We start from the raw sequence: 21759 nt of genomic DNA, 5'->3' as shown, positions 1-21759 counted from the left end.
ATTGGGTTGACCGGTGTAAGATATTGTGATGAGAATGATGCGTAGGGTCAGGTATGCATGTTCATGTCTTAGTGACGGTTAGACAGGGAAGAGTGTTAAACACCGATGATAAGCGGTATCGGTGTGATGAATTTGTAAGAGGGAATAACGATAACGGGTTTATTGCGATCCGGATATAGTGACAGGCGAGTATCGAGATGCGTGATGTGTGTTGAACGCTGGAGGCTACTTGGTCTTGATACCTGTTTTGTCCATCTGTAGTTGCGCTCGATTGGGAAGCGGTCGAGGTATGCTGATGAGGGCCTACTTCTTCGTCCGCGTACTCTTGCGGGTACCTTCGACAGGTGGTTTGGCCTCCGAAGCTTTACGTTTCGTACCTTTCTTCGCTACGGGCTTTGCAATCGATGCTTCGTCACCGCTGCCCTCTTTCCTTACTGCTGGGATCTCTTCTTGTTGTGCTTCGTCTTTCTCCTTCTCACCCTCCTCCGCCTTCGTGTCAGCTTGCACATCCGCGTCTTTTCCCTCACGCTCCTCTGTCTCATCTTCCTGCACACTGACATCCAATCCCTCTTTTCCGAGTACCCAAGCTACTCTCTCAACGTCAATCGCTCTCGCCAAAGGGTCCCTCTGCCCGAAACCTCTTCGCAATCTCTTCCTTAACTCGTGCACGCGATCGAGCATCATCTCATACTCCTTGACGTTATACTTGATATTCCTCTGCCAGCCCGTTCCATCTTTTGCGCTGCCTGTTTCATCATCCCAGACAGACCATCGAAATAGTTCATCAGAGAAGAAGGGTATCTCTGCAGGTCGGAGGACAGAGAGAAGCAAAGATGCGGTTGCTGGGCCTACGCCCTTCAGTCCCACGAGGATCTTAAGCGCGGGGATGGCATCAGGATGGGATGATTTGCTCTTCCAGAGCGCGGCGTAAGCCTTTTTGGTTGTTTTCTCAACTGCCTCTGGCGTGTTGCTTTGGACCAGGCCTAGTAGGGCTGGACGGAACGTGCCGTGCTTCCTGTCTCGCCATTAGTTCATAAACCATATGTGTAATCTAGATCCAAGGGTTACCACATACAGCTTCCATTCCACAAGCGTCACGACTTGCTCTTTCGTCAAGTGTTTCTCGCTTTCTTCTTGTGCAGCTACGGCTTTGCGAATGATGTCATAGCGTTGCGCGTCCAAGTCGCGTAGCTTCTCGGGGACCAATGTAGGGTAACGCGATAAGACATCCTTGAACGCACCCAGAGTAATATTTTTGATATGGAGTGGCGGCATTGTGGGTGTTGTTGATGGAACTGCGATTCCGAGGCAGCGTGGAATAGGCGTGAAAGTGGGAAGACGCGACCATAAGCTCGGCGCGAGATCACGTGCACATGATGTTGCAGCCCTGGAGGTGGCTGAGTCGCCTTCAAACCCTTTCCGCAGAAGATCTCTGGTATGACCAGCGTAATTTATGCACTCGCTCTGAACGATTCTACCATGTCGTACTATGCATTGCAGCTACTATACACGTTGCAACCTCAAATATCGAATTCGACGCTTCATGTATGACCATGGACGATAATGCACCGGGACACCCGCCTCAGCATTTGCGAGGAGATGCGACAGGAATGTCCACCACGCCTTGCTAAGAAACAATGGTATATGTGCAAACAAACAAATAGCCCTATGTAAATGCAAGCTCCAAACGCCTGGCTAATCGACATTTCACGTAGTCTTCCTTGGACGTCCACGACCACGCTTTCCAGAACTCGAACTGCGGGTCGGTACCATAGCAGGGCGACCTGGTGGTCTGCCAACAGGTTTCTTCGGAGCTGGTGCGCTCGCAGGAACCTCATCATCACTCTCCGAATCCGACACATTGATAGCCTGGGGCTTCCTGTTGACAGCGGAAAACTTAGACGCTGGTGCAGTCACAGTCGTCGTAGTAGTGACCTTGCTTGGTCCATTACCGTTCCGCTTGGATGCCGCAACAATCTTGATCTTCTTCCCATTCAACCCGCTCAAGATGGAGTTTGTGGTTGGCGGTGGCCCTGTGCGGACAGGCTCCGGTGTCTTGTCCTCAGATCGTGTGTCATCTTCGAATGGCTCCTCATCAGCGGGTAGGTCACCAAGGAATGTGTCCATGAGCTGGTCATCGTTCGAATCGGGGAACAGCGCCATCTTCGCTCGCAGATTCTCCTCGGCTTCTCTGGCTTCAGCTTCTGCACGAGCTTTTGCCTCCTCCTCCCGACGTTGGGCTTCCAGGGCAGCGGCAGCGGCTTGTTGTGCGAGAATGAAAGCTTCACTGGACTGGTCATCTTCTTCATGAAGACCATCCTGGTCAGAGGCATGCCCAGAGACATCACCAGCGTTGTTGGGTTCCGGATCTTCGGATGGTGGTCCAGTAGGTCTGATTCCAGCTTTTGGTTTTGCTGGCATAGATTTTCGGCGCTCATTGTACACGCGGCTTCGCTCTCGGTCTTTCTCCCGGTTGGGCCTTACAGCTCCATCCCTAAAGTCGGACGGCAGCTCGGTGGGTAGGTCTTCCTCACCTTCATTCCTTCGCGCCAACCAGTTCGACGCGCGCCCACGCGGGCGACCAGTGTGTTCGGGCTCTTCTTCCTCGCCACCGAACTCCTCATCAGAATCGAGCGTGATCTCTTCAAATCGTTTGGAGCCACGAGGCCTGCCTGGTTTCGCAGCGCCGCTGATTTCCGGATTGCGCTTGCGCGTTGAGTATGCCTCATCCTCTTCTACTCGGATCCGATATGTCTTCGCGTCCTTCTCTTTCTCAGCCACGCTCTTGAGAGTGTTTGGCTTCGGCACAACATCGGACTGTAGAATAGACCGCAAGTCGCCAGACGCTTCGATTTCCTCAGGAGTGCCTTGTCGCAGGACTGGTGCGCGCTCGGGGACGGGTCTTTGCCGGATTCGGTCAAGATGGCCAGTGGCCAGAGATAACTTTACCACCTTGGATTTACCCTTCATCTTTGCGGCAACCATAATGAACCTGTCCTCGCGTTTGGCATCCTCGAGCAGCTTCCTCTGTACCTCCTTTTGATATTCCTTGCCAGATGCATTCTTCGGTTGCAGGGGTTGTGCCTCGTCGTCCTTCTTCTTCTTCTGCTTCTTTGCCTTGGCCTTCTTCCGCCGGTTGCCCTGTACATCCTCGTCTTCTTCGCGACCACGCTTCTGACCCAGACGCGGAATCTCCCCATCCATGCCGGGATCATGGTAGTATGGAGCACCATTTGCCCCTCCGTCACCATTGTCGTGAACGACACCGTTGGCGTCCTCAACGGGAGAGTAGGTAATACCGTATCGGGTGTAGCCGTGGTTGTCATCTTCAATGAATCGCGCATCAAGGGAAGGATCCGCCATTTTATCCATCTCCGCTTGCAGCATTCTGCGTTGCATTGCACTCTGGCCCATACCCTCCTCTTCCCGCAACCAGTTCAGATTAGACACACTGAAATCGACGAGACATTCTACTGAGCGTATATCAGCCACTTTCTTGGTGTCGTGGCCGAGCAAGGTTCCTTTGGGCTCGTATGGATGTTGTCGGGGGTCACGTCGACAAGCGCCAGTATTGCAAACTCGTCTGCAGTGTGGACACTTCCAGTTGTAAGCCTCCATGACGTTTACCGGCATCATATCGTGTGCTCGAAACAGGGTACCGTAACAGTAGGATAGGTCACAGCTCGTGCAGAATGCCATCTTCCATTTCGGGTGGCGATGAAGACAGAAATGGCACGACTTGTGCTTTGAAAGGTACTGCTTCGACTTCTTGTTCGCAACCTTCTTGACGTTGCCGTATTCATCGACGACAGGCTCCTCATCGTCGGACACGCTCTCAGGTTGCGGATTTTTAATATCGACGAAGGGTCGGACTCGAAGTTGCTCTTGACAGACTGTGGCCAATGTCTTCTTGCCAAGATATCGTCGCTCTTCTTGCAGTGGAAGCGGAGTCTTCTCGTGTACGAAGCCATCGATGTCGATAATCTGAGCGCGCCACTCTTCGTACTTGTGAAGCAGGTCCTTCCACTTCCACTGTTCGACCCATGTGTATCCTGATTGACAACCACAGCTTCGTCCCATGCAATAACAGTCCATGCAAACGTCGTATGGTTCTTCGATCTCCGTACTGAACAAATTCTTGCAAGTCTTGCAGCTAAGGAAGCGATTGAAGATGTTGCATCTGCAATAGGCACAAGTTACGTTGCTGTCGTAGGGAAGAAACTCTGGGTGTTCTCGTGAGTCCGGTGCAAACGCCTCTGATAGCAGAATGGCCTTATACAGATCGAAGAGCTTCTTGAAATCTTTCTGAACTTGCTTTATTTTAACCGACGTTTGGATTGCGACTGCCTGTTCGCCACCCGCTTCGACTTGAGCGCGCGCGGACTTGATGAGGCTGGAGTATTTCTGGAGGGTATAGTAGACGATCGCCTTGTTCTTGTATTGCTCGTCTCTGCAGACGACTCGTGAGTTGGGCAATGCCTCGTTCAACGCGAGTTCCAGTGTCTCGACAGTCGTCCGGTTCCAAGCGATTTTCATGGTTCGCGTACCACGATTCCAAACTTGATGAGGAGCTAGTGGTGGGATGAGTATGAAGTCGCCCGCCCGCTGCTCTACGACATAAGTCTGGAATGGGGCCTTTTTCCAGGCGATGAGCTGCGCAAAATGGTTCTCCACTTCTATGTCATGGCCTAATACCGAAAGCCAGTATTCCGAGACGACATGCCGATCCTTGCTCTCTGTCATGAACCATATGGACGACCCAGGACGCTCCTGCTTGCCGTCTTCGCTGATGTTGCCTGATGCATTGACCATGATGTTCTGACCGAGTGAAGCGCACATCTCTCGATGGGACGGGGTGTAGGTGCCTTCGTGACCGATATAGCACATGAGGTTTTCCGCGCGCATCTCAGGTGGCAGGCTGCTCATGAGATCCCCGGCGCGTCCGATTCCGCGTCCTTTGCGACCACCAGGCTCGTCCAATGCGCCAAGGCCGCCAGGCTCACCAGTGCTCTCGTTGAGGTAGAACAGAACCGAGGGAATGTGCTCCTTCAGTTTATCATGCCACACTTGAGGACAGTCGATATCCTTGAGGTAGATGCGCTGCCTCGCCTTATCGCGGTATGCGTCGTCGGGGCCGTCGAAGAATTGCTCGGTCAGCTTCGTCATATGCTTTAGGTAATGCTTCATGGTAAGAGGAATGTTCTCCTTGGTCGAGAGATTGCGCGCATTCTCGACTGTCTTACTGTTAGCTATGCGCGCCGGGTGCTGCCCTAAGTTGCGCTCACCTTTGTCGCCATGATTGTCGCGCAGCCACGAGGGTGTAAAGGTCCAGGGATCCAGAACCTCCTCGAAACCGTCGATTACAAGAGGCTTGCCGCCTATTATGACGTGCAGCATCACCAGCTTCTCAAAGGCTTCGATGCCATTGTTGGCGATCATCTCGTAGGAAATGCGGTCGACATATTGGAAATTGTCCGCGGTCTCCACAAAGGTGCGCACATCGAAATCGGGCGGTATGGGCTCAAAAGAGGCCCGGGGGCGCGCGGCCGGCATCGTCGTCACGCACGACTAACATCCAGAAGTCGCGTTCTTGGTGTGGGGTTACAGGAGCGTGAAGCACCTCCGCGGCGTTTCCGCAGTTGCGAATAGACGGGGGCGCAGCGGGTAAATGTGGGCGCGTGGTCGTGGTCGCTGGCGGAGCGAGTGCTGCAGAAAGTGTGAGTTGTAGTTGATTTGGCGGCGGCGAGGTGAGCTTTCGGGATGTGGGCGCGACCGAGGAAACGGCGTTCTGACCAGTCACGTGCCGTCGAGAGTTAGCGCGAACCCATGGTTCAGCTTTCACGTTCCCCACTCACTCACCATCCCGATTCGGCGCTGGACGGCAGTGATAAAAGTGTCTTTCCCAATTGATGTTCCAGCCACTCACATTGTCTTCGACATGTTCAGCATAGCACGTTGAAAGCGAGACCCTGCATACCAGCCCAGCAAACAGAAGACGTAGCACGCATGCCTTTACATGTGAAATTGCAAACACTTCTGACCATCTAAACATCTGAAAGCAAAGTATGGCTCTCTTACGAATTTATGCAGCGCGGGCTGCGCCGGTGTGTCGGCAATACACTCGGGATTATTCCACATTCCAGTCTGCCTGCAGACGAAGGCAGCTATCAACACCTCTGTCACTTGCGAGCTATCGTCCGCAAACTACTCAGCTCATCAAGCCAATACGAAGAAGCTCGACAAACTTGCATTCAGGAATTGCGGCAGCGACAGCGCTACAAGATGGACCCTCGAAACCACTTCCCGATTACAAGCCACCGACCACCGGCTTTCTGTCATATCTGCCCCAGAAAGCTGTTCCATACGGCGAGCTGATGAGGTTGGACAAACCGGCCGGTACATACTACCTCTTCTTTCCTTGTATGTTCAGCACACTTCTCGCTGCAACGATGGCCACCCCTCTCGCTGCACCGTCCGCAGTTATCGGCACAACAGCCCTCTTCTTCACGGGAGCTCTCGTAATGAGAGGTGCCGGATGCACGATCAACGACCTTTGGGACCGGAACCTCGATCCATACGTCGAACGAACGCGATTACGTCCCATAGCCAGACGAGCAATCACACCCCAGCAGGCTATTGTCTTCCTTGGAGGACAGCTTACGACCGGTTTAGCCGTCCTTCTATCACTCCCATTCGAATGCTTCTGGTACGCGACACCGTCACTTGTTCTCGTTACGCTCTATCCTTTGGCAAAACGAGTGACATATTATCCTCAATTCGTCCTCGGTCTTACTTTCTCATGGGGTGCGATGATGGGCTTCCCGGCGCTGGGTGTCGATCTGTTGGCAAATCAAGCAGCGCTCACTGCGGCAGCTGGTCTTTATGCTAGTAACGTTGCGTGGACTGTTCTGTACGACATGATCTACGCACACATGGATATCAAAGATGATGTCAAAGCGGGTATCAAGAGTATTGCGCTCAAGCATGAGAAAGAGACCAAGATGGTGTTGTCGGGTCTGGCTGTCGTTCAGCTCGGTCTGTTATCCGCTACCGGGGTCGCAGCAGGCTTAGGACCGGTCTACTTCGTCGGGTCTGTCGGGGGAGCAGCAGTCACTCTGGGCACCATGATTCGACGTGTAAAGCTGAAGGAAGTCAAGAACTGTTGGTGGTGGTTCGTGAATGGTGCATGGTTTACTGGCGGAGCGATCAGTTTGGGTCTCGCTGGAGAGTATGTCGCGCACCTCTTTGGTTGGTATGGGGATGTTGAAGAGGAGAAGAAGTCTATTGCCATCTGAGACTACGTTGTCCATGCTACAATGGGATGATCTCTGTCGCCCAGAGGATCAATTCGGGTGCACCTGGGCATAGCAGTGTATTTTGACGAAACTGTATAGATTACATGTATTGCTACTACGACACCATGTTATGAGGTTCATGACTTGGAAACACGTGTAGATGCTCTTCTAATCCCTTGCAAACTCCTTGCAAACATTGTCCTTGATCATCATGGTTTTGCACATGATGCGCAGGACTCTGCCATCGCGTAATAATGCGCGATGACTATGCTGTATTTGTTTCGGTACTGGTGTTGCAAAGGCTAGTGTTGGAAACCGGTTTGGTTGGGGCCATTGAGTCTGAAATCGAGGGTGTCGCAGAGGGAATATTAGTCGAAGGAGGATCTTGCACGGATGAAGTGCGTGTTATATTTGTCCGGCTTGCTGTCGAGTCATCGGAGTATTGGAGTCCGCTTTCGAGCTCGTGTGCTAGTAGTACGATCAGCGCCGAGATACAACAAATGACGGTCCTGCCAATCATCGTACATACACTCAGTAGGACGGTTTGTGAAGTACCGGTACAAGACAAATCCAACAGAGTCTCGGTAATGCAGACCAAACAAGGCTACGATGACACTGAAGATGGCGGCAATGCCAAACAGTATCTGTAGCGCGACGTTGACTGTACTGTCGCTCGGGCTTGTCATCCCCGCGTATTCAGATGCAGCTGAGCAATGCCGTGATTGGCTGTCGCGATTGTATGTGTGAAGTGCAAAAAGCGATGGGGTGGGCAGAAAAAGATGGATCGGGCTGCGGTAAAAAGGTCTTCACTGAACTGCTGCAAAGATTGCAGACGACAAAACATTTTGGAGAAGAATTGGCGTTTATTTGAATCATCTCGAGGTCTATTGGGATGCATGCCGCAGCATAGAACAATTGACAAGTGAATCAGAGCCGCCCATCCCGTTTCCCCGATGCCTCCCTCACAGGTCCCAGAGTTTATGCAGATACCTCGCCGCCAACGTCGCTCGAAGGATAATAAGATGTTAGAACTCATGTCCAATTTGAGCGGCCTCTGTATCTCTTCTATGGGGTTTGGGAGGTGTTATGGAGGTGTTGTGGAGGTGTACTCGCGGTTGGAGGCGAACGCCCTATCAGCCTATCATGGCACACGAGAACATACCGGTGATCACAAGGTATGCAGGCGCAGCTATTCCGTGACTGTGATTTGCTCGGGCATTCGTAATGCAGCGGTGTAGACAATCCTGTTTGCAGATCGGGTGACGATGTCATGGCAGACCGTTTTCCTCATCTTCGCTCCAGCTGTAAAACTGGTGTGTTCACCGGAAGCTACAAGAGTTAGCCTCGTCCTAGCCTTGTACACATAGATACCTCCTGTCAGCATATCGCGTAGAGAGCCAGATTCAGCGTCAAATTGACAGACTGATGATCAGATCAAGTTTTGACGTAGAAACTTGCAATCTTTCTGGTATTGATATGTTTACAGAGTTTGTTTATAGGATCAGTATTAGTGATGTGACATATGGATAACAAAGAAGCGGGATGACTAGTAACAGGACAACAGCAGCAGCTTCCTAGTCGATGCTTCGTTAGCGTCGTATTCTATACTTAGAGCCTGTTTAGCGATTATTATATTTAATATAACACTAAGAATATAATATTATATAACCTATTATATACTTATATTTAGTAATAAGTAATTTATATAATAGTAGTAGAATACGTTCTATAAAATATAATATATTTAAAAGCTATAAAATATATTATATTATAGTCTAATTAAAGTAGAGAATTTTATTATATAACTTTAGAAATTATTCTATACTTTTTAGGCGCTATATAAGTATATAATAGTAGTAAAATAGCTTAAATTAGTTAAAAAAGTAGTTATTATTATATAATATATAGTAAATTAAAGCTTTACTATATCTTACTACTACTTATAATAAAGTATTCTACTACTACTTATAATAAAAGTATTCTACTACTACTTATAATAAAAGTATTTTACTACTACTTATAATAAGAGTATTCTACTACTATAGTATAATAAAAATATCTTACTACTATAATAATTAGTCTACTAGCTCTAAAGCTTTATTATATTTTACTACTACTTACTTATATTAAGTTTATAAGTATTTTACTACTATAAACTAGCTTACTAGCCTCTATAGTTTCTTTATATTCTACTACTACTTATATACTTTAACTTTATTATATTTTACTACTATAAACTAGCTTACTAGCTTTTATAGTCTTTTTATATTCTACTACTACTAATATACTTTTAAGCTTTTTATATATTTTACTATTACTTATAATAAAGTATTCTACTACTACTTATACGCTCTAACTTTTATATATTTTACTACTACTTATAGACTTTTAATCTTTATATATTCTACTTCTACTTATATACTCTAATCTCTATATATTCTACTACTACTTATATACTCTAATCTCTACGCATTTTACTACTACGCGCTAGCTTACTAGCTACTATTTCTAAAGTAGAATATTTTCTTAAAGTAGAGTAATTCTATAGTAACTTTAGAATTTACTAAGTAAATAAGAACTAAAGTAGCTCTACTATAAGATAATAGAAAGTATATAAAATTATTAACCTACTTAGTAATATAAAAGAGTTAGAAGATAAGACTAGAGATAATCTTAAGAATATAATAGTACTATATCTACTTAATCTACTAATATACTTTTAAGTTTATACTAAGTTAAAATAAAATAGAAGCTTTGCTTTACTTTTAGTAAGCTATCTTAGTAGATACTATTAATACTAGATACTCTACTTTACTCTTAGTAAGCTACCTTAGTAAATACTATTAGTGCTACTAACGCTAGAAGCTCTACTTATAGTAAGCTACCTTAGTAGATACTATTAATACTAAATACTTTACTTTACTCTTAGTAAGCTACCTTAGTAGATACTATTAGTACTACTAATACTAGAAGCTTTACTTATAGTAAGCTACTTTAGTAGACACTATTAACGCTAGATACTCTACTCTACTCTTAGTAAGCTACCTTAGTAGACACTATTAACGCTAGAGGCTTTACTTATAGTAAGCTACCTTAGTAGATACTATTAGTACTACTAACGCTTAATACTTTACTTATATAGTTCTAGTATATATAAGTAATAATAGCTATAGTAGCTAGTACTATACTTACGTAGTAAGCTACTTTAATAGTAACTAGTAGTACTATTAACGCTATACTTTTCTTTACTCTTATTAATAGCTATAATATACTAGTAGCCTTATATTTTACTACTATAGTAATTAGCTTTTTAGTACCTAAAGCTTTATATTCTACTACTATAGTAACTAGCTTACTAGCTTCTAAAGCCTTATATTCTACTATTATAATAACTAGCTTACTAGCTTCTAAAGTCTTATATTCTACTACCTTATATCTTACTATCTTATATCTTACTACTTTATATTCTACTACTTTATATATACTCTTTTTTATATTTTCTTACTTACTAAGTTTACTACTTTAGTAGAACTTAGGCTATACTTTTTCTAAAAAGCTTTTTATTAAAATAGTCTAAGTATATAATAATACTATAGATAGAAATAAAGTATTATATTCTACTACTTTATACTTATTCTATATCTATAGAGATAGCTTAGACGTATAATAATACTATAAATAAGAATAAGGCGTTATATTTTACTACCTCTTACTTATTCTAGATCTATAGATATTTTACTACTATAGTAACTACTTAATAAGCCTCTAAGCTCTTATTATATTCTACTACTACTTACTTAAACTAGAAATATAGATATTCTACTACTACTAAAATTAAAGTATTCTACTACTTTATATAAGTAAAAAAAAGTAAAAAAAAAAAAGTAAAAAGAAAGAATAGATAAACTAGAGATTAAACTTAGAACTTTTATAAATAAGTATTATAGTTAGATAGTAAGTATATAAGAGAAGTAAAATAATCTAAGTTAAGTTCTATCTACTAATATATATCTATAGTACTTTACTACTAAGCTATCTATTTATATTACTTAATAAATAGTAGTTACTTTAGTTAGTATATATAGAATAGTAAGAGTATAGTAGTAAAAGTATAGTAGTAAGAGTATAGTAGTATACTATTACTACTAGTAGAGCTAAGAAAGGCTATAGCTAACTACTTAGTTTTTTTATCTAAAAAACTAAAAAGTAAAGCTTTCTAGTAGTAGAGCTAAGAAAGGCTAGTGCTTTTTTCTAAATATACTATCTTACTTAGAACTTTCTTTCTTATACTAGACTTAGTAAAAGTAAGTAGAGAAGAATATTAGTAATAATCTTAATAGCTAGTTTGCGTACTATAGATAGAGAAGTACTACTTTTATTATTATATAGCTCTTATATTATATTACTATTACTACTTAGTTTTTTTATTATTATAGTTCTATATTATACTACTACTACTACTAATATATATAAAAACTACGTCTACTAAATAAAAGTACTATTTTCTAGATATAGAGGTATCTCTATAGTATCTATATAATAAGAATATACTTTAGACGTAGTAGTGTCTATTTATATTTATTTAGTCTTATATATTATACTACTACTATAGTTTTATATTTATTTAGCTAGTTTTATATATTCTACTACTAACTTTAATAGTAGAGAAGTAGTAAAGTAAAGGTATAAATAGAAGTATAGTAGTAATATATATACTTAGCGCTATTATTATTAGTACTTACTATCTATCTATACCTATATTCTTATAATATATATAGAGATTCTAAGAAATAATATTACACTACTACTATATTTATATTATAGCTTAGCTATATTCTAACTTTAATATAGACTTTAATACTAACTCTAAGTCTAACTCTATTCTATAAGACTCTAATAGTTTACTAGAGTAAGATAACGTAGAAGAATAACTAGAAGAGATAGATATTAATAAGAATAATACGTAGAAGCTACGTAATACTAAAGTCTATAGTCTATTAGTTAAGACTTTTTAGATAATAGCTATAGCTATTATAAATATTATAGAATAGGTAATACTCTTTCTAAATTATAATATCTAAAGTCTTTAGCTCTTTCTAATATTTTATTAAATATACGTTATATATCTTATATATAAAAGTAATAAAGAGTTTTACATAGCTATATAGATAGATAAAGTAGTATTCTAGAGACTTTACGCGTAGTATATAGATAAAATAACTATAAACTAGCTAAAGTAAAAGTATAATACTATAGTATACTTAGATAAGTAGTTAATAATATTTCTTAAGTATTATAAGTATAAGAAAACTATAGCGTTAAGCTTTTAGTTCTAGAGTTACTTTAAGAGCACTATTTACTATATAATTAATAAGTATTTAGTAAAGCTTTATTATCTATTTAAAAAGACTATATAACTATCTAGTAATAACTATATATTTCTAGATAAGGTTAGACCTAGTACACGCTACTATTTATAGTTCTTAGACTATATTAGTACTATAAATAGTATCTTTATACACGCTTTTATATAGTAGAGCCTTAGTAATAAAAAGACTTAGTAGTATTAGAAGAACTACTATATATAAAATATTTTTAGTATATATAACTTTAACTCTATATTTACGTACTATCTTACTAGATAGAAAAGCTAAATATATAACGTAAAGATCTTTAACTATATAGTGTATCTATATAGTCTTACACTACTTTATAGTAAATATCTACTTATAAACTTTAGATACTTTTTTACCTCTATTATAATAATACTATATTTTTATACTTAATATTACTTAAGAGAGTTTAATAGTAGAGTTACTAAAAGAGAAGCTTAAAATAAAAAAGAATTATTTAACTACTAATACTTCTTTCTTTATATAACTATTAAATAAGTTTAGAGTATATTTAAATAGTGTTAAAGTATTTAGTAAAGCCTTTCTAGACTAGAGTATAGTATTAAGAAGTAGATTTTCTTTATAAAAGTATTAATAAGTATTAATAACTTTATTAATAGATAGTAGCTATATAATATACTAGAGTAAGAAATTAAGTAAGAAATAGAAAAGAACTCTAATAATAAGCTCTCTAATAATTCTAAACTAGTTAAAGCTAAGTAAGTAGTATAACTAGTAGAAGAGGCTATAATAACTAGTTCTACTAAGAATAGTAAAGAGATATCTTAGTAGTAGAATATAATTACTAGTTAGATATAGAAGTATAAGTTAGCTATCTAACGCTTAAGAGTAGAACGTAAGTAGCTTTATATATACTTAAAAGTAGAATATAAGTAGCTTTATATATAGTAGATACTACTATTATTATAATAAGTATTTAAGCACCTATTAGATTAATTACATACTTTCTCTCTTTTATACTAGTATTTTACGCGCTTACCTATATATATTATACTACTCTTATCTAATTTTATAAAAGTAGTAATTATAATTCTAATTATCTAAATCTATTATTTTTAGCTTAATTTTCTCTATAGTTATAAGCCTAGCGCTTTAAAGTATAGGTTTTATTCTCTCTACGTAATAATAACACTATAAATAATATATTTAAATACTTTTCTAATTTTTATTTAAACTCTATTTTTATAAATAAGTAAAGTAACTAGCTATTACTAGCTCTCTACGTATTAACTATATATATCTACTATAGTACCTCTATATTAACTACTTACGCCTATAGTAGCGCTTTTCTCTAATAACTCTAAGTATATTAGTAATATATATACTACTTACTATCTTCTCTATAAGTAGCTATAAGTAACTATAGCCTTTTAGTAAGCTTAACACTTATTTTAATAAGTAGCGTAATTTTTAAAAAACGCTCTACTTAGTCTAAGTAGTTTACATAGCTTAAGTTTAACGCGTGCTCTCTAGAAGTATAAAAAAAAATTAACTTAGTAATACTTTTCTTTAGAAATAGCTTTTTTAAAGCTTCTAATTATTCTATCTACTTAAAGAGAAAAACTAGTAAGTATAATAAAAAAGCGCTTTAGAATAAAAAACTAGTAGTATAAAAGCTTAAATCTACTCTTCTAGTAAGTACTTAAAGTAGGCTTAGAAAGCTTAAAGAGTAGGTTAATATAACTATTAATCTACTTCTACTACTTCTAGTGTAGATTAAGCTAGCTAAGAGCTATAACTAGTTTTTTTACGTAATTATAAAGTCTCTTAAGATATAACTATAGTTTTATAATAATTTAACTAAAAAGTAAATTAGAAAAAACTACTATACTTACTTAGATAAAGCTAAGCTAGTAAAAATTAACTTAGAGTAGTAGTACTATAAGTAGAATATACTTTATATATACGTAAAGACTTATAAGCTTTCTAAAGTAAATAGTATACTTACTACTTATAACTTTCTTAACACGCTAATACTTAGAATAGCTATAGACTAAGTAATTTAGATAAAGTATAATATAATTACTACTTAAGCGCTTAGTATAAAGATCTTTATACTTTCTTAGCTTAGAATCTTCTTTTTAGCACTTATATAGTATTAGATAGCTTACTCTAAGTTATATAGAATTTTTACCTCTATTAGAGAAGCTCTATCTACTAATAAAGCTAGCGCTAAGTCTAAGTTACTAAACTAGGCTAAGTCTACTACTTACTCTTATACTACTCTAGAATCTTAAATCTACTACTAGCTTATTAAAAAGTGCTATAATATACTTACTACTATTAGAGCTAAGTAAAAGCGCTTTTAATAGCTTTTACAAAAGAACAAAAATACTATTATTAAATACTTAAGTATAAAGTACTTTAAGAAGGCGTATATAAAGCTTATTAGTAAAAGATACTTTATTCTAAGCTTTTTAAAAAGCTTATATAATAATAAAAAGTACTCTATAAGTATAGTTACTACGCTTTTTAACTTAGATATACTTTAGCTAATACTAGGTATCTACTCTACTATAAACTATAACGCTTATCTTTTCTTAGCTAGCACTATTCTTAATAATAAAGTAGTAATCTACTTAGTTAACTACTTCTCTCTATTATTAGACTTTAAACTAGCTAGAAGCCTTAAAATAGTTAAGGTAGATATATAAGCTTTTTCTATTCTTAGTTATAGTATACGTATTCTAAAGAGCTTTATTAAGCTTATAAGTAGTAAACGCGTTAATCTTATACTTATTAGTATTATAGTTATAGAGCGCTTTTATATTAATATAGTTTTAAAAGCTTACTTTAATTAATCTAGAATCTAGTACCTAGGTCTTAATAATATCTTTTATACTAGCTTACTAGTAAAAAGTACTATAGTAGCTACTTTATAGTATAAGCTAAACCTTATATTTATAAAATATAAGTTTATTACTATTTATAATACTTTTATTATAAATATAATATCTAGAACTAGAACTAGCTTTACCTCTTAGCTACATAGTAACTTAGAAAACTTTTAGTATACTTATACTAAGTACTTAAACTTTAAAGTACTTAAGGCTTTTATATATAATACTTAGAGAGTAAGAACTAAAGAGTCTACGCGTATATAGTATAAGTTCTATACTCTAACTTATATAAAGTAAGTTATCTCTTATTAGCTAAAGAAGTAAGCTTTTTAACTCTTTTAGAAAATTATATAAAACCTTTTTAATATACTTAAAGAGTACTTAGAAGAGAAGTAGATTCTACTTATTAAGAATAAGTATAGTAGTAAAGTTTATTTTTACTTACTTTTCTCTAAGAAGATAAAAAAGATAATAAAGGCTCTTAAGAAGTTTTAAGCACTTATCTAAACTTATTATTACTTACTTATTATAAAAATTAGCTTTAATAATAACTTTTTAACTAATTTATAGTGTAGTAACTTATACTATAAGATATAAGTAAGAAAGTATAGTATTATACTAAAGTTTACTTTTCTATATACTTATAAGTTTAATAAAGTAGCTAAAAGAGCTAAATAAAAAATTATTACTAAATAGATTAAGATAAAAGAAAGAGCTAATCTACTTAAGTACCTCTAGATAAAAGTAGCACTTACTACTACTTAGCTCTATAATATAAGCCTTTTATATATCTATACTCTACACTTTTCTAATAAGAAGTTAGAGTAGTAGTTTATAGAATACTTTAGATAGTATTAGCTTAAGCCTATAAAAAGAGCTTCTACTAATCTATAATCTAATTAGAGTAGCGTATATATTTATAGATATTACGCTTATCTCTTAAATAAAAATAAAGTAGCTAGATATAAGCTAAAAAGCTTTAAAATACTACCTAAAGAATATATTAGTTATTTAGTAAACTATTAAGCTTCTAATATATACTATATATAAGTTTTATTACTAAGAGAAGTATTTACTACACGTAATATAACATTTAATAAGTAGCTCTTCTATAGTAGTAGAGAGTAAAAGCTTTTTAAAAAAAATACTTATATTATAGTTAATATTCTCTATAAAGATAAGTAGAAAAACGTAGTAGAGGCTTATAATAAGCTTTTATTACTCTTTTAGTAAGATAATATAAATAATAGTAAGCTACTACCTAACTAAATAGATAAGCTACTTAATAGCCTATTAAAAGCTTATCTAGAAGAGTTAGGTCTTATATAAGTAAATCTCTAGGCTAGAGAAATATAGAGAGTATATATAAGGCTTACTAAATATACTATAAAACTACTATTACTAAAGACTATACTAAAGCCTTCTAATATAGTAAGTATTACTAAGTAGCTTAGTAATAGATATATTAATTCTAGTAAGTACTAGTTTATAGTAACTAAATTAGTAAGCTTATTAAGTACGTAAAGAGATAACTTCTAAAGTAATAGACTTCTATTACTTATAGTAATAAATAACTCTTAGAATAGAAGAGTATCTAATAGCTTTCTATCTAATTTATAAAATCTACTTACTAAGCGTAAGTACGTAAAAAAGGTTTATAGACCTTCTATATATAGAAGTAAGTATTACTTAAGTAGTTATAATAATTATAATAATCTTAGAGAAGTAGATATCTATATCTTACTATTTAACTCTAAGTAGCTTAATAACTTAGAGACTTACTATAGCGCTTCTAATTAGTTATTAGACTATATATACATAACACTATATTATATTATTACTACTATAATTATAAATAAGTTTAATAAAAGCTAAGTCTATTAAAATAACTTTCTAGCGCTTCTAACGCTTTAGAAGTACTTCTATAACTATCTTTATAAAGATAAGTTTAAGATAGTAGTATATTAGAAGATTAATATACTACTTATAGCTAATACTTAGAAGAAAGTAGAGTATATAAGTAGTAAAAAATACTCTTTACTACTTAAGTAGGTTTTTATATATAAAGTAGATAAAAATAGCTACTTTATAAAGTATAAGGTATACTTTATAGTATATAGAGATATATAGGCTAAGAATACGCTCTACTTAACTTATACTACTATACTTACTATATAATTCTTCTATCTAGTAATAGCTATTACTACTAAATTTAATATAGAGATCTAGTAGCTTAACATTATAGTAGCTTTCTTAAATACTAAAATTAGTAGTAATAGACTAGTATACTATAAGCTTTTAAATAGCTTTTAGAGAAAAGGCTACTATACTAAGCTTAAGAAAGCTCTTTATAGTATACGTAAAAGCTTTCTTCTCTAGTATAATAACTTTTTAAATACTTTTTTAAAGCTTAGCCTATAAGCTAGTAAGAAGAAGCTTTATTTATACTATAACGCTACTTAACACGTCTTTATACTCTTCTATATAGATAATATTCTACTTATACTTACTAAGTTATACTACTTAGAGATAACTAAGCTACTTAGTAAAATTAAGAAGATCTATAAGATTAATAATAGAAAAGTAGTAAACTAGTTCTTAGAAGTACGTATTATACGTAATTACTTTATAGATACTATTTTACTACTTTATAATACTTACCTTAATAAGATTATAAAGAAGTTTAGTTTTAAAGATAGTAGCTACTTTCTAGAAATACTTTTACTATCTAGTAAGCTTCTAAAGTACTAAAAGAATACTTTAAAGTAGAAGATTAAGGCCTATTAAGAGTATATTAGCTTAGTATTATACTCTACTATTATAATACACTCTAACGTTACGTATATAGTTTTCTAGCTTTTTTAGTTTCTAACTAATTTTTTTCTAGCTTATCTTAAGGTAGTAGAGTATTTTATTATATACTTATACTACTTATAATATAAGAGTATTATATATAGTAGAAAGATAAGATTAGATAAAGAGCTTTAGATTTATAGAGATATAAGCTTTATAGATAATACTAAGATATACTACTTTTCTTATAGATTTATTATAATACTCTTTAGAGGCCTAATTATATAGTAGACTACTTACTAGTTAACTATTATAACTTTAACTACTAAGGTAAAGCTTCTTACTTTTAAAGCTATTACTAAAGAAACTATAGCTTTAAAGTACTTATTTACTAAGCTTTAGCTACTTATTACTAGTACTTAGTAGATCTTCTATAATAATTAATAAACTATTAGACTTATAGTAAAAAGTAATAAAAGAATCTCTACTAAGCTTTACTATATTAATATCTAGAATATATAGCTTTACTAAAAGTATAGTAAGAGCTTTTTTAAAGTACTTTATAAGCTTACTATTAATATATTAGTAGATAGACTTACTAAGTACTTATTTAAGTAGAAGTTTAAAACCTTTAAGAAGTAGCTAAATCTAAGATAGATAGCTTATAAAAATACTAATTAAGGCTTATAGTTAAGTAATAAGTATAAGAAAAGTTAGTAAGTCTAATTATATATTTATAAAGTAGTACTAGACTTTACTCTAGGCGCTTTATAACTAGATAAAGAGATTTTATTTTCTTTCTAGACGCTTACTACCTTTCTATATAGCTAGTATAAAAAAGCTTTTATTAAGCTACTATATACTCTAACTACTTAGTCTTACTAGTTAAAACTAAAAATATAAGTAGAGAAAATACTTACTTAGAGCTCTTAACTTTACTAGAAGCTATTAAAGCTATATTATCTACTTTAGTCTTAGCCTCTATATAACTATAAGCTATCTTATACTACTTAGCCTACGTTAGTAGAGCGCTAATTCTATAGACTTTTTCTTTATTTAGAAAGAACTTAATAGCTATATATAGTCTATTCTATTTCTACTTACTTCTAAACTAAAGAAAGTAGATAAACTTAAAAGCTATTAGCTTTATAATCTTAGGTTTATAAATAGTTAGTATAAGTAAATAGTAGTTTAGAAGCTTAAAAACTTATATAAAGTTATATAAGTATTTATAACTATACTACTTATACTAGATATTTTTTTTACTTACTTAGTTAAAGTAAAGTTTTTTACTATAACTAGTAAGCGCGCTTTAGACACACCTAATATAAAGTATTACTTTTAGTAAATATAATAAAAAGAAAGTACTAATAAAGAGCTTAAGCTACTTTTTTTTCTTCTTTTATTCTTTACGCACTACTATATCTAAGACTTACTTCTTCTTATTCTAAGAAGTAGAAGTCTTTTTAGTAGTAGTAGTAGTAGTAGCATTATAGTAGATATAAGTAGCTTAGCTAGTAGCTATAGCTACTAAGTACTATTAAACTTATTTTTACTACTTATTAGCTAAAGAATCTATATAAATAGCTATAGTAAGTATTTACTAATAAGTTAGGTAGCTTATAGACTAATAGACTATTAGCTTATAGTTAGACTACTTACTAAAAGTAGTAACTAGTACTATAAGTATCTAAAGTACTTTAAAGATAATTTTATAAGCTACTAGAGCTTTATATAATAACTAGTAGATACTTTAAAGTAAGATAAAAGCTTCTAAAAAGTACTTATAGTTAGTATTTTAGTAATTATTAAAGCTAAAAATATTAGTAAGTGCTAGCCTTATTATTATTATACGCGTCTAGACGTGTATAGCTCTACTTAATTATATAATACTTATATAAGTAGTACGTAGCTAAAAATAGATAATCTATATATAATATAGCTTATCTAAAGAGGTATATTATAATAGGTATTTAAGCACCTATTAAGTTAATTACGTACTTTCTCTCTTTTATACTAGTATTTTACGCGCTTATCTATATATATTATACTACTCTTATCTAATCTTATAAGAGTAGTAATTATAATTCTAATTATCTAAATCTATTATTTCTAGCTTAATTTTCTCTATAACTATAAATATATATATTATATTATTATAGATAGAGGTAGTAGTAGTAATAAGATTATAGTAAGCTTATTTATTTCTACTCTATATCTAGTAAAGATATATAATATAAGTAAGTATATAAAGTTATTTTTAGATTTATAAATAGAAGAAATATAGTAGAGTAAGTATAAATAAAGAATAAAAAGAGAGAAAGAAAATATAGAAAATTAATATAACGCTACTATAGAAATAAGTATACTACTAATTCTCTATAAGCTACTCTAACACCTTAGTTTTATAGATTTAATCTTTTCTTAAAGCTAACTTATTCTCTTTATTTAAGATTCTTTCTTTATTAGAGTATAATAGAAAGTAATTCTTTATAAACTAAATTAATATTAAAGTATTATAGAAATTTTATATTCTTTTAGTTAACTTCTTCTCTTTAGTAAAGATTCTTTCTTTATCTAAAGTTAAGAGAGAAATCTAGTATAGAATTTAGTTATTATTTAGGTTAAATTTAATCTAGTTATTATTATAGCTAGAGTAAGAGACGTATTACTTAGTATATAAAAGTTCTTATTATCTCTATATATATAAAGAAACGTTAACGTCTTCTCTCTTATCTATTTACGCTTATTATTTTTTAAAGTAGTAAGATTAAAGTATTCTATCTTCTTAGAGAAGCTTAACTTTATAAAAGTAAATAGTATACTTTAAGTTATAAGTAAGTATATAGAAAGATATTACTATATTATTTATAATAGTAGCTTTAGCTTTATTATCTAGCTTTTTCTATAGATATAAAAAAGAGTTACTTATCTAAAGTACTTATAGAGTAAAAACTAGCTTTTAGATAAAAGTAATCTTCTAATTAACTATTTATAAGTAGTCTAGTAAGCGCTTAACGCTTTAGAGTATAGTCTCTATCTAGACTTTTATACTACTATTAGCGCAATAATATAGTATATAGATAAGGTATTATACTAGTATATATTATTTAATATTATCTATATAATTAATCTATCTAGTAAGCTCTAGTATAAAGATTACTATAATAACTAAAGTATTAGCTTTATTATAAGTAGTATATTTAAAAGCTCTTTTATAGTAAAAGAAGAATTACTCTAGTTTATATAGTTTCTATAAACTCTTATTATTATAGTACACTACTAGATGCTTAGTTACTTACTAATAGCGCTACGCAGAATTATAGATATAGATAGTATTACTAATAACTCTAAGTAACTCTAGTATATATTCTAGGCCTAGCGCTACTAATTATATCTTATTCTAGTAGCTTATAG

The 21759-nt window shown here is 34.7% G+C and overlaps 3 protein-coding genes across 3 annotated transcripts; 1 reads left to right on the top strand and 2 right to left on the bottom strand.

Annotated features, from left to right (window-relative positions):
* Nucleotides 1-303: 303 nt before the first annotated feature.
* On the bottom strand, nucleotides 304-1275 carry J4E84_004711 (uncharacterized protein; the record flags this gene model as incomplete). Its single annotated transcript, XM_049387314.1, has 2 exons — nucleotides 304-1015; nucleotides 1076-1275. 2 exons carry the CDS (start codon nucleotides 1273-1275, stop codon nucleotides 304-306), a joined length of 912 nt encoding a protein of 303 aa, XP_049245087.1.
* Nucleotides 1276-1707: 432 nt separating this feature from the next.
* Nucleotides 1708-5553, bottom strand: J4E84_004710 (uncharacterized protein; the record flags this gene model as incomplete). The annotated part of the gene is made up of 2 exons (XM_049387313.1): nucleotides 1708-5234; nucleotides 5286-5553. The coding sequence occupies 2 exons, from the start codon at nucleotides 5551-5553 to the stop codon at nucleotides 1708-1710; spliced, it is 3795 nt and encodes a 1264-aa protein (XP_049245086.1).
* A 512-nt stretch (nucleotides 5554-6065) lies between these two features.
* J4E84_004709 (uncharacterized protein) lies at nucleotides 6066-7295 on the top strand (the record flags this gene model as incomplete). Its single annotated transcript, XM_049387312.1, has 1 exon — nucleotides 6066-7295. The coding sequence occupies one exon, from the start codon at nucleotides 6066-6068 to the stop codon at nucleotides 7293-7295; it is 1230 nt and encodes a 409-aa protein (XP_049245085.1).
* Nucleotides 7296-21759: the final 14464 nt, after the last annotated feature.

The sequence above is a fragment of the Alternaria hordeiaustralica genome, assembly GCF_023758085.1.
Source record: "Alternaria hordeiaustralica strain BMP 2776 chromosome Unknown scaffold_7, whole genome shotgun sequence".
NCBI lineage: Eukaryota > Fungi > Ascomycota > Dothideomycetes > Pleosporales > Pleosporaceae > Alternaria > Alternaria hordeiaustralica.
Note: the sequence above shows the minus strand (reverse complement) of the source record. Positions and strands in the feature narration are given on the sequence as shown.